This window comes from Arachis ipaensis, chromosome B05 (genome assembly GCF_000816755.2).
Source record: "Arachis ipaensis cultivar K30076 chromosome B05, Araip1.1, whole genome shotgun sequence".
Taxonomy (NCBI): Eukaryota; Viridiplantae; Streptophyta; class Magnoliopsida; order Fabales; family Fabaceae; genus Arachis; species Arachis ipaensis.
Window position 1 is genome coordinate 18,135,170 of NC_029789.2, and position 13,794 is coordinate 18,148,963.

At 31.4% G+C, this 13,794-nt stretch overlaps 2 protein-coding genes across 10 annotated transcripts; both read right to left on the minus strand.

The window, feature by feature from the left end:
• Window positions 6,466-7,243, minus strand: LOC110262764. Its single transcript, XM_021103474.1, has 2 exons — window positions 6,871-7,243; window positions 6,466-6,708 (listed from the first exon to the last, which is right to left on the minus strand). The coding sequence occupies exons 1-2, from the start codon at window positions 7,215-7,217 to the stop codon at window positions 6,642-6,644; spliced, it is 414 nt and encodes a 137-aa protein (XP_020959133.1). The 5' UTR covers window positions 7,218-7,243; the 3' UTR covers window positions 6,466-6,641.
• Window positions 8,244-10,409, minus strand: LOC110271812 (receptor-like cytosolic serine/threonine-protein kinase RBK2). Of its 9 annotated transcripts, none has more exons than XR_002362547.1 (7): window positions 10,112-10,402; window positions 9,766-10,029; window positions 9,267-9,422; window positions 9,056-9,135; window positions 8,831-8,966; window positions 8,646-8,730; window positions 8,244-8,477 (listed from the first exon to the last, which is right to left on the minus strand). XR_002362547.1 is itself a non-coding variant. In XM_021123256.1 (7 exons), exons 2-7 carry the CDS (start codon window positions 9,793-9,795, stop codon window positions 8,266-8,268), a joined length of 693 nt encoding a protein of 230 aa, XP_020978915.1. In that variant the 5' UTR covers window positions 9,796-10,029; window positions 10,122-10,409; the 3' UTR covers window positions 8,244-8,265. The 9 variants fall into 9 exon arrangements, 6 of the variants coding, with proteins under 6 accessions (XP_020978915.1, XP_020978916.1, XP_020978914.1 ...); XR_002362546.1 differs by having other exon boundaries at window positions 8,244-8,481; XM_021123256.1 differs by having other exon boundaries at window positions 8,244-8,481; window positions 8,646-8,720; window positions 10,122-10,409.

A 13,794-nucleotide genomic window follows, 5' to 3' on the forward strand; every position in this document is an offset into this window, starting at 1 on the left:
ATAAAAATTTGAGTTGATTTAGTGATTAACTTACTATTGCGTTTAAATAAATGTTGGAGTCTCAAATTCTATTTTGTACATGCTTCAAAATATCTTTCGATTTGGTAAGTTAAGGACTAATTTGTCGCAAATTGAAATTTTTGTTTAAAAATTTATTGTTAGCTAATAAATTTCTGTATACACAAGATGGAATTTGAATTCTTGACATTTATTTAAATGGACTAATGAACTAATTATTAGACTAACTTAATTTATATTTCTCTTCTTTCCTTGATTCCTTCCATGGAATTTTTGGTTTAATACGACATTATTCGGCCTCGAACTACATTGTCGCCTTTTAATTGCTTCTGTGATGATCTAAAATCCCATGACCAATAAATAAATATCTGAAATCCGTATTTTATACTTAACGAAATTTGTTATAAAGTATTAAATAAAAACAATATCATCATTCATCCACCCTCCACGCTTGATTTGTTTAAGTGGCTTTGCGAAACTTCGCCATTGAGAAGATGGAGTGCCTTGCGTCATTCACAAACTTCACCAAACAAATTATAATTTGTTTATACATATTTTTGTCATTTTCTCTTCATAAGAAGAATAAATCTGTAACCTTTTTTTTGGTGAACGTAAATGTGTAATGTTTATTTTTGTGTCCCTACCTCTTTGTCACACTCACAGGGCTCCTTCACGTTTCCGAATTGGTGGATTCTTAATTTAAATTTGGGCCTTTTATAGTTACTCTACATTGGCCAATCCAATGAACTTTGGGCCAAGTTAGTATCTCAATTTTGTATTAAATTATGGGCCTCATCACTGAATGGGCATTGAAAGGTAATTTGCATTAATACCTTACCTTTTTTTTTTTTTTGACAGGGATTAATACCTTAAAACAATAACAAATTAGATCTTTCATTAATTGTAATAAATATTTTGTAATTTTAATCGATTGTAATTTTATCATTGATCTTGGATTGGAAAAATCGTGTTTGTTAGAAATTTAATCAATTGGATGCACAAACCAATCGATTGAATTTTTTACGGCATGTGGAGTTTTTTTGTTCAATCGATTGGTCGTATTATCCAGTCGATTGAAATCATCAAAGCAATTTGAGAAATACATAGATACATGGGAATAAACCGTATTTAATATATTTAACAAGAATTTTTTTCATTATAAATAAAAATATTATTCTTTTTTCAATAAAAATAAGACTTATTTATGTGTACTCCTATAATGGTTGTCATTGTTTATGGTGAAGATTAATAATGAGTTAGCCATTTTTTTAGCATTTGAAGTAAAGTTAGCTTTGCTCTGCATAAAAAAATTCATTTGAAAGATTAAAGTTGAAAAATTGGATTTTGAAAAATAATAATTTTTTTATTTTATTTCAGAAAAAAATCCATTACTAAAAGATAAAAAAAAATATTTTTCACTACACAATCAATTACATGAATAAAGAATCGAAACAAAAAATTACAAAACTAGAGACTAATCTCAATTTTATAATCAAAACAATGAATTGTTTTCTAAACACTACAGTGAAAAAATCGATTGGATCTCTATCGCCAACCGTGATTATCAATTAATGATGAATAAATATTGGATATTAAAAAGATGGATAAACAACAGAGAAAATTGGATATTAAGTAGATGGATAAACAATGAACAAAAACAATGAAAAATTGATAATCAATCATATTGATAAACGATTCTAATGGTAGCATTGAATAATTGTTGATAGATTATTCACCAATTTATAATCTTAATATTAAAGGAAAGATAAGATTAGAGTATCTAAATCAAAATAAAAACTTAAAAATTGAATATAGAATTTTAAAGATAAGATAGATTAATAATAAAATAATAATTTATAATCACAAGCAGAACAATTTAGAGAAGCGTAACGTATTGCACAATTCAATCGATTGGGTAACACAACCAATCGATTGAATTGTGAAAATCTATATTGCTTTAAAGACTTAAATCGATTGGGTAATATGACCAATCGATTGAATAAGAAAAACTCCACATGCCTTGTAAAATTCAATCGATTGTGTATCAATTTCAATCAATTGAAGTTTGAAAAACCTGAATTTCAATCGATTAATTTGTACATTCAATCAATTGAATTTCTAACAATATGATCAATTAAAATTATAAAATATTTATTACGATTAATAAAAGATCTAATTTATTATTATTTTAATTTTTTATTATTAATAAATAAATAGATAAATAATAAAATAATAATTTATAAAATAAAAAATAAATTTTATAATTAAATAATATATAAAAAATTAATTTATAATTAAAATTAAATAAAAACTATTTAACAATTATTAAAAAATTTAAAAAACATATTTTGTTATGAACCAAATCCAAACTTTATAGGGCTATCAAATCTTTTGCCAACTCATATATGATAAAGATTAATTATTTTTCTACTATTTCACAAACAGTAGTGTTTTGTAGTTTCACAACACTTATTAAGATTACAAACATTACATAGTAATTAACTATCTTACAATGAACAAGATATGCATTCTGGCAGGCTAATTTATTTTATTTAATTAATAATTTTGACTGGAATAACTCCGAATGGATCTTTCTTTCTAAGGGCATTTCCTCCAATAACATCCTCCATGTTCATTTCTTTAGGTTTCATACCATTTTCAAGCTTCCAATCAAAAGTATTAAAATCAAGAGAGGGAGATCGTAGGAGCATTATGGGTTAGAATAGGAGGGTGCGTATTTTTTGTGGGCGTAAAAAACAAATTTTATTTACAGTAGAAAAACAACCACACAAACCCTTATCTCTTTTCTACAGACACACGCCGTGCTTCTCTACGACAGCCGCACACCGCCGCATGTTGCACCCCTTTATTCGTCAGCTGCATGCCGCGTCCTTCTCTCCTAAAGCCAACCGATGCGCATCCAACTGCCGACGGTCGCCGCACGTCGCTGCTGTTGCTACCCGCCACCGCGACTTGTGACATAATGGACAGCGAAAAAGAATGATGCCGTTTCGGATGTTTCTTTCTTTTTTATATTTTATATTTTTTTGGTTTTGGATATTTTTTAAATAATTTTAAATGTTTTTGTTTAAATTTAAAATTTTTTTTAATTGTTTCGGATGTTTTATTTTGTTAGGTGTTGAAATTTTTAAAATGATTTTGGATAATTCTTTTTTTTTATTGTTTTTTTAAAAATATAAAAAAACTCAAGTTTATTGGTCATCTACCCTAATGCATAAATACATACATCATAGTATCATATGTTGGAATAAATTAATTTTTGTTAACCCAGATGATTTATATTGAATCACCAAAAATATATTATAATGCGGAAGCGTACTTGAAATTGATGGAAAGACTCAGTTTTGTGGTTCTTTCGATCTTCCTCAACTAAAATCTTCTGTATCTCTAGGCAGCTGAATTGTGACTCTTTTGATGGGAAAAGAGCAACAAAAGCGGCTTTGGTATTTTGGGGACCGAAACCCTTAAGGCCTATTTATATTTGAGTATGACACCCATTAAACCCTAAAACCCAAATAAAATAGTATCTAAAGTCCAAAAGATAATATATCTAAAATCCAAAAGATAATTTATCTAAAGAACAAAAGATAATATCCGATTTTATTCTCATTTAATTCCAAATCAAAAGTAATAATGACTTATTCAATTTAGCATTTATAACAATAAATGAGATCACCTTTATATAAGTCATTTAATTTGAAATAGCATAATTTGTGACTATAATTAATATATGTATTGCCCACAAATAAATTAGGAAAATAAATAATTTCCTAACAATCTCCCACCTAGGCTATACATATATTCTTTCCTGATATAATCACATCTTATAAACTTTATGGCGCATCTGAATGTTATTTCTCTCATTACTTTAACAATCTGGTCCGTCTCATACATTAGGTATGGAACTACCGCAACTTTTATCACATTAATGTCGTGACTAAACCACAACAATCACCATCCTAATGTACTTAACGACATAGATCAAATTTGGATGAGTAATATGGAAAATACATGCCAAGTGATCTCATGCATGTCTATTTCCAGCTGGTCCAACTTTAAAGCTTTATTGAGATCAAACACAATACAAATATTGCAAAATGAACATTTCACATAACATGAAATAAACCATTAACTTAATTCTGCAGAAAAATAATTTAATTATCTGTCATAGGACATATAGCATAAAATAAACTCCCACTAAACCAAGGCATCACAAATATTGACACACATCCGAGCAGTGTGCTCATAAAAAACTTTAGGGATCGATTCCTTGGTTAATGAGTCTGCTAGCATATACTCTGTTCCTATATGTCCTATGAAAATCTATTTTTCTTAAACCTTCTCCTTGACAACTAAGAACTTGATATCTGTATGCTTCGATTTTGTCAAGCTCTTATTGTTATTGGAGTATAGTACTGCTGACTTATTATCACAAAATATCTTTAATGACCTTTCAATGTCATCTACTATACGAAGCTCAGTGACAAAGTTTCGCAACCATATGCCATGAAATCGGAATGAGAGTACCTAATGATCTCCAAATTTTCTGATCTCCGATAAATAAGCATGTAATCATTTGTTCTCTTTAGACAACGCATTACGCATTTAACAGCTATCCAATGATCATGCCCGGATTGCTCAAGTATTTACCCAATATTCCCACTATAAATGATATATCGGGATGTGTGCAGACTTGAGCATACATTAAAATTCCTAGTACTGATGAATAAGGTTTATCATGCATTGCTGTCTTCTCAAGATCATTTTTGGGGCATTGCTTGAGACTAAACTTGTCTCCTTTAGTTACAGGCGTGTCTATTGGTCTACAACTTTCTATGACATATCTACTTAAAATCTTTTCGATATAGTTCTTTTGTGATAATCCAAGAATACCTTGAGAGCAATCTCTTAGTATCTCGATTCCTAATACAAAAGAGGCATCACCAATATCTTTCATTTCGAATTTGTTCGATAGAAATTTCTTAGTTTCATGCGACAAGCCTATATCGTTACTGGCAAGTAGAATGTCATCAATATATAAGACCAAAATATGTATTTACTCCCACTGAACTTACGGTATACACATTCATCTATAATATTTACCTCAAAACCATGAGGTAATGACTTAATTAAACTTGTGATACCATTGACGGGAAGCTTGTTTGAGACCATAGATGAATTTTCTCTTTTTCTATTGGATCTCCTTAATGACACTTCTTGAGGTTATTGAGCTTGCTGTATGGGTTGGAGTTGAGGAGGATTCTCATTATTTTCCTATACTGTAACTGGATCTACAGTAGGATTCTCATTATGCTCTTATACTGTAACTGTATCTTGAACAATAATAGGCACAAGGACCTGATCATTGTCAGTTACAAAATCCTCATCAAAAGCAACATTTCTAAAATTTCCTTCCCCCCCCAAACTCAACATCCTCAAGAAATCTCGCATTTTCCGTCTCAAAAATAGACCTTGATGCAGGATTGTAAAACTTGTACCCCCATGAACGCTCAGCGTAACCAACAAATTAGCAACTAATTGTTCTTGAGTCAAAATTTATTTCATGCAGCCTATAAAGTCGCGCCTCATCTGGACATCCCCAAATATGCAAATACTTTATACTGGGCCTTTTCCCAGTCCAAATTTCATATGAAATTTTGTTAACTGCTTTGCTTGGTACCCTATTAAGGATGTACACTACGGTCTTTAAGGCTTCTCCCCAGAGTGATTCAGATAAGGAAGAATGACTAATCATACTTCTCACCATGTCTTTAAGAGTTCGGTTCCTTCGCTCTGCAACACCATTCATGCTAGGTTTGCCTGGCATGGTGTATTGCGGAATAATACCAGACTCCTCTAAGAAAAGAGCAAAAGGCCCGGGACGTTGTTCACCTAAACCGTCATATCTTCCGTAGTATTTACTACCACGATCAGATTTGACAGCTTTAATTTTCTCTCCAAGTTGAAGTTCAACTTCAACTTTGAAAGACTTGAAAACATCCAAGGCTTGGGACTTTTCATGAATTAAATATAGATACCTGTAACGAGAGTAATCATCTATGAACGTAATAAAGTACCGTTGTCCATTTCAAGAGACAGTAGAGAATGGACCACATATATCGGTATGTATCAGTTCTAAGACATCTTTAGCTCTCTCGGCTCCTAATTTTCTTTCATTTGTCCTTTTCCCCTTTATGCACTTAATGCAGACTTCAAAGTCTGCTAAATTTAGAGGTCCAAGAATTCCATCCAACACGAGCCTCTGAATTCTCTATTTAGAGATGTGACCTAGGCGTTTTGCCATAACGATGTCGAATTCTCATTTAGTTTTCGTTTTGTACCTGTTTGCAGTATTTCATTATTATAGGAATTTAAGTCAAGCCTATATAGATTATCCACCAAATGACCAGAGCAAATATTATTCGAATTATAGAAGAGACTGACTTTATTGTTTCCAAACGAACAAAAATAACCTGATTTGTCCAAACGAGAAACAGAAACCAAATTCTGTCTAAATGACGATACATAAAATGTCTTTAATAAATCCAAGTAAAATTCACTTGTGGAACATAATCTAAAGGTTCCTATAGCTTCGACTGCAATTATATTGCCGTCTGCCACATAGATGTATCTTTCAACATCACTTGGCGGTCGGCTCCACAAGCAACCCTGCATAGTAATACTTACATGAGTAGTAGCAACAGAATCTACCCACCAAGTATCAACAGGTGCATAACTTAAACTAGCCTCAGAACAAACGAAAGTAAGAATTATAACCTTCTTTACACGCTAGGCGGCATATTTGCTACAATCATTCTTCATGTGTCTTACCTTCTTACAGAAGAAATATGCTGAAACTTGATCCTATTTCTTAGCCTTTTTCTGCTGAGAAGGCACATCCGCAGTAGTATCACGCTTTCTTTTATACTGAGAAGATGAAGCCATGTGAGCACTTTCAGTCTCATCTTGCTGTAGTCTCTCTTCTTCTTGCACACAGTGATACTACAAGAAACATTGTTAAAATCGACGGTCAAATCGACAGCTAGGCCGTCGATAATATTAAAAATCGACGAGAAAATAGATGGCTGGTCGCTATTAAGCTTGTCAATTTTATAAAATTCTAATAAAATCGACGGCTTGCCTAGCCGTCGATAATAATTTAATAAAATTGACAACATCTCCGTCTATAATATGAGTTTGAGAATTTTACCTTTTTACTAAAATCGACAACGTTGCCGTCGATATTATTATATAAAATCGACAATAATTCCGTCTATAATATGAGTTTGTGAATTTTGCCTTCTTAATAAAATCGACAACATTGCCGTCGATATTATTATATAAAAATCGACATTGCCTTTGTCAATATTTGATTCAATAAAAGCGACACAATGGCCGTCGATTTAATTATTTATTTTAAATTTAAAAAGCGACAACGCTGTCGTCGATTTTAATAGCTATATTTTTTAATTATTTTTTCTATTTAAAAAATAATAAACAATTAATGCAAATAAATATCCAAAGTAGTGTATGTATTGAATAATAATTGAACAACTAAGAAAATAAATATTTGATAGGAAAGCATGTAAAAATTCTAGTCCTATACTTGCTAGGAATTAAGCTAAGAGGATATGTAAAGAGTGGAGCGAAGAAGAATCAACATTAGACTTGAGGAGGTGCGTGCAATGGAGAAAGAAAGAAGAAGCTAATTAATTAACATGAAGAGTAGAATGGAGAAATGGAACAACATATAAAAATTATATTGGTGGATATAAATGGGACCTCTTATAGTCTTATATACTTTCTTCCCCTCATTTTATATGTGATGGTGCTGCAATACATGTCCTCGTATATATTTCCTGCCCTGCATAGTTTCGGAATCTTGCTATATATTATTCAATCCCTTAAGGCCTTAGTGTGAAACTTCACTGTATCCACTTAATGGCTTCACTCAAATTATAAAAAATTACTGTATTATATGTTGTAATTAGTCAAAACACATTTAGTAGTTGCATATCAAACAAGAACAAAGAACCCACTAGAGAACTAGGATTAACTGTGACATCGTCTGTTTGAGGTTCAATTAACCATCATTAATTTAAGATTTATTTATTCTTTCTTTCAATTAAACATCTACTGTTAATTGGTACGGAGGTGGTAGAGTTATTCAAAGAGAGAGGGCCACTGCCCACTCCTCTACCCTGGTTGTTATATAATGTTACTTTTTTAAAAATTTATTCTTATGTAAAAGAATTTTGAAATTTTGCTACATTTTTTCCCCAACAGAAAAATTTCATTTCGATAATGAAACAAGAGCAATGCAAGGAAAAAACATGTTAACAGCAAAAGAAGAACATCGTAACTACAAAGCACCGGAGAGATCACTTCTTGCTTGGGGCGAAAAATCCACTCAGTTCCTATGGCCAAGGTAGCATAACCTGCCTAAAATGTAAAGAAACAACAAACCAACTCACTTGGTAATTTGAACAAACACAAGATATGCATAACAACTCAAACAACTTTTTCAATTCAACCAGAACATCAATGCCTGCCAATCAATTAGCCAACAATCGATTAATTAAAATAAAGAATAGATTTGAACTTGCCAGTAACATGCAATAGAAAACACTTCCAAAAATTCTTGCAGGCTTGCGGTGAGCGAATATATCATTTATCATTGCCTAAAAATAACTGCACAATTTAGTCAAATCATTTAATTGCCAAGTTTTCACTTAGCACAAGACTATGCTAGTTTTCAATGTTATAATCACTTATTTGGACAATTACATACCCACATGATAAGACTTTTTTGTGAGCTATCCAAAGCTTGTCTTCCAGTGATTAGCTCCAATAATAGCACACCATAAGCATATACATCAGTTTTCTCATCTACTATTCCATGCATGAAGAATTTATGGGGAAGGTACCTGTTAGTGACAACAAATTAGAATCAAAGGATTAAGAACACTACTATCTACAAAGAATATACTAAGAAACTTGTTATAAATGTATAGACCCGAATGTGCTTTCTACTTTGCAAACAGTATGGTGAGTCCATTGGTCAGGTAACCACTTTGCTAGGCCAAAATCAGATATCTGGAGATTGAATCAGAGGAAGAAAATTAAGATTATATAACTAATGTGATCTAGAAGCATAAGAAATTCTGAAGTTAAAAACACACATATATTTATACACAAATACATAGTGATGATTCTTGATGTTCGACCTGAGGCTCAAAAGTCTCAAGAGAGAAGAATATTAGAAGCCTTGATATCCTTGTGAATGATCCTTCTTTGACATCCCTTATGAAGATAGCAAAGTCACTCGGCAGTTCCCAAAATAATCTTAAATCTGAGACTCCAATTGAGCTTCTCTCTAGGCCCTGACGATGAACAAAGTAGTAAGAAACCAAAAATGTCATTACAAGCTTCATATTTTAAGACTTAAATCATAGGATCACCATTCATGTCACCAAATTTCAATAATGAGCATCAACCAAAATTAAGTAATTTTTTATAAACCAGAGCATCTCCATAATGCATAACTCATAATTTCAATTCTATAAACAATAATCAAATTACAGTTGGAAAAAAATATTAGCAGTAACAACAAGAGGAAAAGCAAAAGAACAAGTAATTGACAATATAGAACTTCATCAAGGCTGATTTCACTGAGAACTTTCTCTTCATTAATATACTTTGGCAATGGAAGTTAAACCAATATACCTGATTGCATACATTTTTTGCCTCAAACATGAGCTAAAAATAAAAGTTTGGAATGGTAACAAGTAACATAAATCTAATACTGTGAACATCAGGGTTAACATTGAGCTGGTGAACTTGCTTAATCAAATTGGATTCGGAAACTTGTTCGGGAAGGTCAATGTCAAAGGACTTAATCCCTAATTCAGCACATGTCTTTCTCTTCATTCCCACATAACTCTATGAGTCCTTCTTGTTCCCTACTGTCACCACCGCCAGCCTCAAAACCTGCAACAACACCATCACATTACATTATTCTAATTCCCAATTTTGAGTAGGTTAGATTGGGATTGGGATCGGAATTGAGTACCTTGCCGTACTTTTGAGAGAGGAAGCACACTTCCTCCGCGATCTCAGATCTAATAGTTAGCGGCACCGCCTTGCCGTTTATTACGGAGCGACAGCGGCGCGAGTGTGTCGGAGCAACGACGGGCACGGGAGGAACAGAGCGATGGCGGCGTGGAGGTAGTGGAGTCACGACGGCACAGTGGCAGCGGAGAGGGAAGGTTGGTGAAATGCAGAAGCCCAAATTGGGGTTAGTTAATTTTTTCTGGTAAAATGTAAGCAGGAATTGAGCGAAACGAGAGACGCAGAAAGTTTACCTTAGGTAATTTTTTGTTTATAAATATCGACAATAACTTCGTCGATTTAATTAAAATAAAAAATCAACATCGTAGCTGTCTATTTTATTTAATAAATCTATATCCTCCTTTTAGTTTTAAAAAGAGATATTGATCATTTAAAATTATCGACGACAAAAGATGTCTATATTATAATTATTAAAATAGACAACTTGTGTGTCGATTTTAAAAAAAAAAGTGAAACGAGGAACGCGAGAAGTAAGGGCGGAGTAATTTTTTGTTAATAAAAATCGACGGTAACTGCGTCGATTTTAATTAAAATAAAAATCAACAATGTTGCCGTCTATTTTATTTATTAAATCTATACCCCTCATTTAATTTCAAAAAGAGATCTCGATCGTTTAAAATTATCAACGACCAAAGCTGTCTATATTATAATTATTAAAATAGACAACCTGTGTGTCGATTTTAAAGAAAAAAAGTAAAACGAGAAACGCGGGAAGTAAAGGGGTATAATTTTTTGTTGATAAAAATCGACGGTAAATTCGTCGATTTTAATTAAAATAAAATCAACAGTGCTGCCGTCTATTTTATTTAATAAATCTATACCTTTCATTTAATTCTGTAAAGAGATCTCGATCATTTAGAAGAAAAGCTGTCTATATTATAATTATTAAAATAGACGACCTGTGTGTCGATTTTAAAGAAAAACATTTTCAGCCTGCCCGGCCGTCTGCAATGTGACGATAAGAGGAAGAGCCTTAAAAAGTTATCAAAATAATAGACGACAAGGTCGTCGATTTTAATATTTTATTTCTAATTATTTCTTTTTCATTTTATCGACTACAAGCCGTCGAAAAAAATCGACAAAAATTATGGCCGTCGATTTTTGTCGTCGATAATTACACTATTTTTTGTAGTGTGAGATATAAGCTCAATTAAGGACCAAATGTCCTTTAGAGCATTATAACTCACTTTGAATTGTCCAAAGTGTGCAGAAAGGGAAATCAAAATGAAATGCACGAGTAAATCTTCAGACAACTCTAACTTTAGTGCTTTCAATTTTGAAGCAAGATGAGACATTTCCATAATGCACTCCCTTATGTTCCCTTTACCTTTATACCTCATGGAGACAAGTTTGCTCAAAAGACTACTTGTCTCCGCCTTTTCATTCTTAGTAAATAATTTTTCAACATCCTTTAGAAACTGTTTGGCATCTTTATCCTCAGTAATTGAGCCCCGAAACACCTCAGGAATTGAGCGTTTCATGATCATGATGCTCATTCGATTGGATCTCTCCCACTTCTCTATTTTAACCTCATTGAGGTTTTCCGGAGTGGAAGTCGGTTTCTTCTCTCGAAAAGCTATATCTAGATCCATACAATCGAGGACAATCTCCACGGTATCCTTCCAAACTTTAAAGTTTGAACCATTCAGCATAAGAATACTGCTAATTTGTACAGAAACATTGGTAGCTAAAGTCATAGTTTCTGGATTAGAACAAAAGAACATGCAGTAAACATTAGTTAAATAATGGAAAAAAATCCAGATTGAGATATCTAGAACAACATTAATTTTCAATCTTTGGATAGAAAAATTAACTGTAAGTGATACTCTCATCGCAGTAATCAAATATTGTCAAAATTTCTATCACACATTAAGCCTTTCTTTGGACCGACTTAATGTGCACATGGAAACTTAAACTTTGCAACCTATTTATTACCGCATATATTTTCTATTAATTGGCCAAACAATAACCTTTTTTTGGCCGATTATTGACCGCATAATTAATAAAAAATAAACAAAGGTGTGCAATACTTATTATTTGGCCAAACAATAAACTTCCTTTGGGCCGATTATTGTCCGCATAAATAATAAGCATTACTTTATTCTTAATTAGTTACCCAAACACATATTTACCATGAATATGTGTATGTAATTTGGCCAAATATAGACTTTCCTTTGGGCTGACCAATATTCGCATGAATTACATATCATCATATCCCTAATAGTTTAAATAAATCAATTTTCACAAAGGAGGTTACTTTAGCAGCATAATGTTCAATCAATTTATTTCAAAACTAAATCTTTATAAAATAGGTGGGTATAATAATTCAAATTATTACTAGTTTCCTTATGTAACATTTAAATAATATATATATATATATATATATATATATATATATTAATTCAAATATTATTAATATGTATACATAACTTGGCCAAATATAAATTTTTCTTTGAGTAGATCAATATTCACATAAGTGACATATACATAATAACAAGTGTATTAACCCGTGCCATGCACGTGATAAGATTGAAATTATAATTTTAAATTATTTTGTTAAGATTAATTTAAATTATAATAATTTGATTAATAAAAATATAACATGTTATGTATTATTTATTTTTTCTTAAACTAGTGTTAAATATATTAACTCTAAATAGTTATTAATTGGTTTTAGTAATCTACTTTCTTCAATAAATCAAACATATATACTCAATGTGACCATAAATAACTTAATAATATTTAGACCCATCAACAAATTTTTGAAAAGGACAAATAGGTCCTTGGCCTTTTGCTCCGCGGACATTTTCGTCCCTGACCATTGAAAAATACTTTTAAGTCCATGACCTTTACAAAACTTAGACGGATCAGTCCCTGATGGAGGCATTTGGACGGATCAGTCCCTGACGGAGGCATTTGGACGGAGGGACTAATCCGTCCAAGTTTTGTGAAGGTCAGGGACTTAAAAGTATTTTTCAATGGTCAAGGACGAAAATGTCCACAGGACAAAAGGTTAGGGACCTATTTGTCATTTTCTCCAAATTTTTATATGTTGTTTTACTGTCAAATAAGAACACATCAAAATTAGCTCAAAATAAATAATAAATTATTAGAGAATTCTAATGCATAAAATTCTCTAATAAACAATGAATAATTTAAATCTACTAAAAAACAACTCAACACTTTTCTTTGATGCCTGCAAAACATATACCTGAAATAATATTATATCAATGTTAGTATACAGTTTTACAATCATCGACCGTATTTACTATACATGACTCCTTCATAAAAGTTATTCTATACACGTGTGCGGTCGGAAGATAAATTACTGGACTTTATTTTATTTTTCTAAATTATTATAATTATGTATTATTCATTAAATGCTAATTGTAATATTGTAATATAATTATAATAAAGATATTTTTCTAAAATAAATTTAGAAGAAAGAATAGTACTTTCATTTTGGAGAGAAAATGAATTCATGAGGAATTGACACCTCACTTTTATTAGTTGATAATGTATTAAATATTGATTTTATATAATTATAATAAAAATATTTCTCTAAATTAGTATAATCATGCATTATTCGTTAAATGTTAATTGTAATATAATTATAATAAATAT

Bases quoted from the DNA above. Each gene is read 5' to 3' on its own strand.
- LOC110262764 (XM_021103474.1), bottom strand. From the start codon at position 7,217: ATGTTGTCAATTTTATTAAATTATTATCGACGGCTAGGCAAGCCGTCG. The intron at 6,709-6,870 runs GTAAGACACATG...ATTACTATGCAG, and splicing joins CATATTTCTTCTGTAAGAAG to GGTTGCTTGTGGAGCCGACC.
- LOC110271812 (XM_021123256.1), bottom strand. From the start codon at position 9,795: ATGTTTGAGGCAAAAAATGTATGCAATCAG. The intron at 9,423-9,765 runs GTATATTGGTTT...GTTCATCGTCAG, and splicing joins CAAAAAATGTATGCAATCAG to GGCCTAGAGAGAAGCTCAAT. The intron at 8,482-8,645 runs GCAAGTTCAAAT...TTTACATTTTAG, and splicing joins TTTTCTATTGCATGTTACTG to GCAGGTTATGCTACCTTGGC.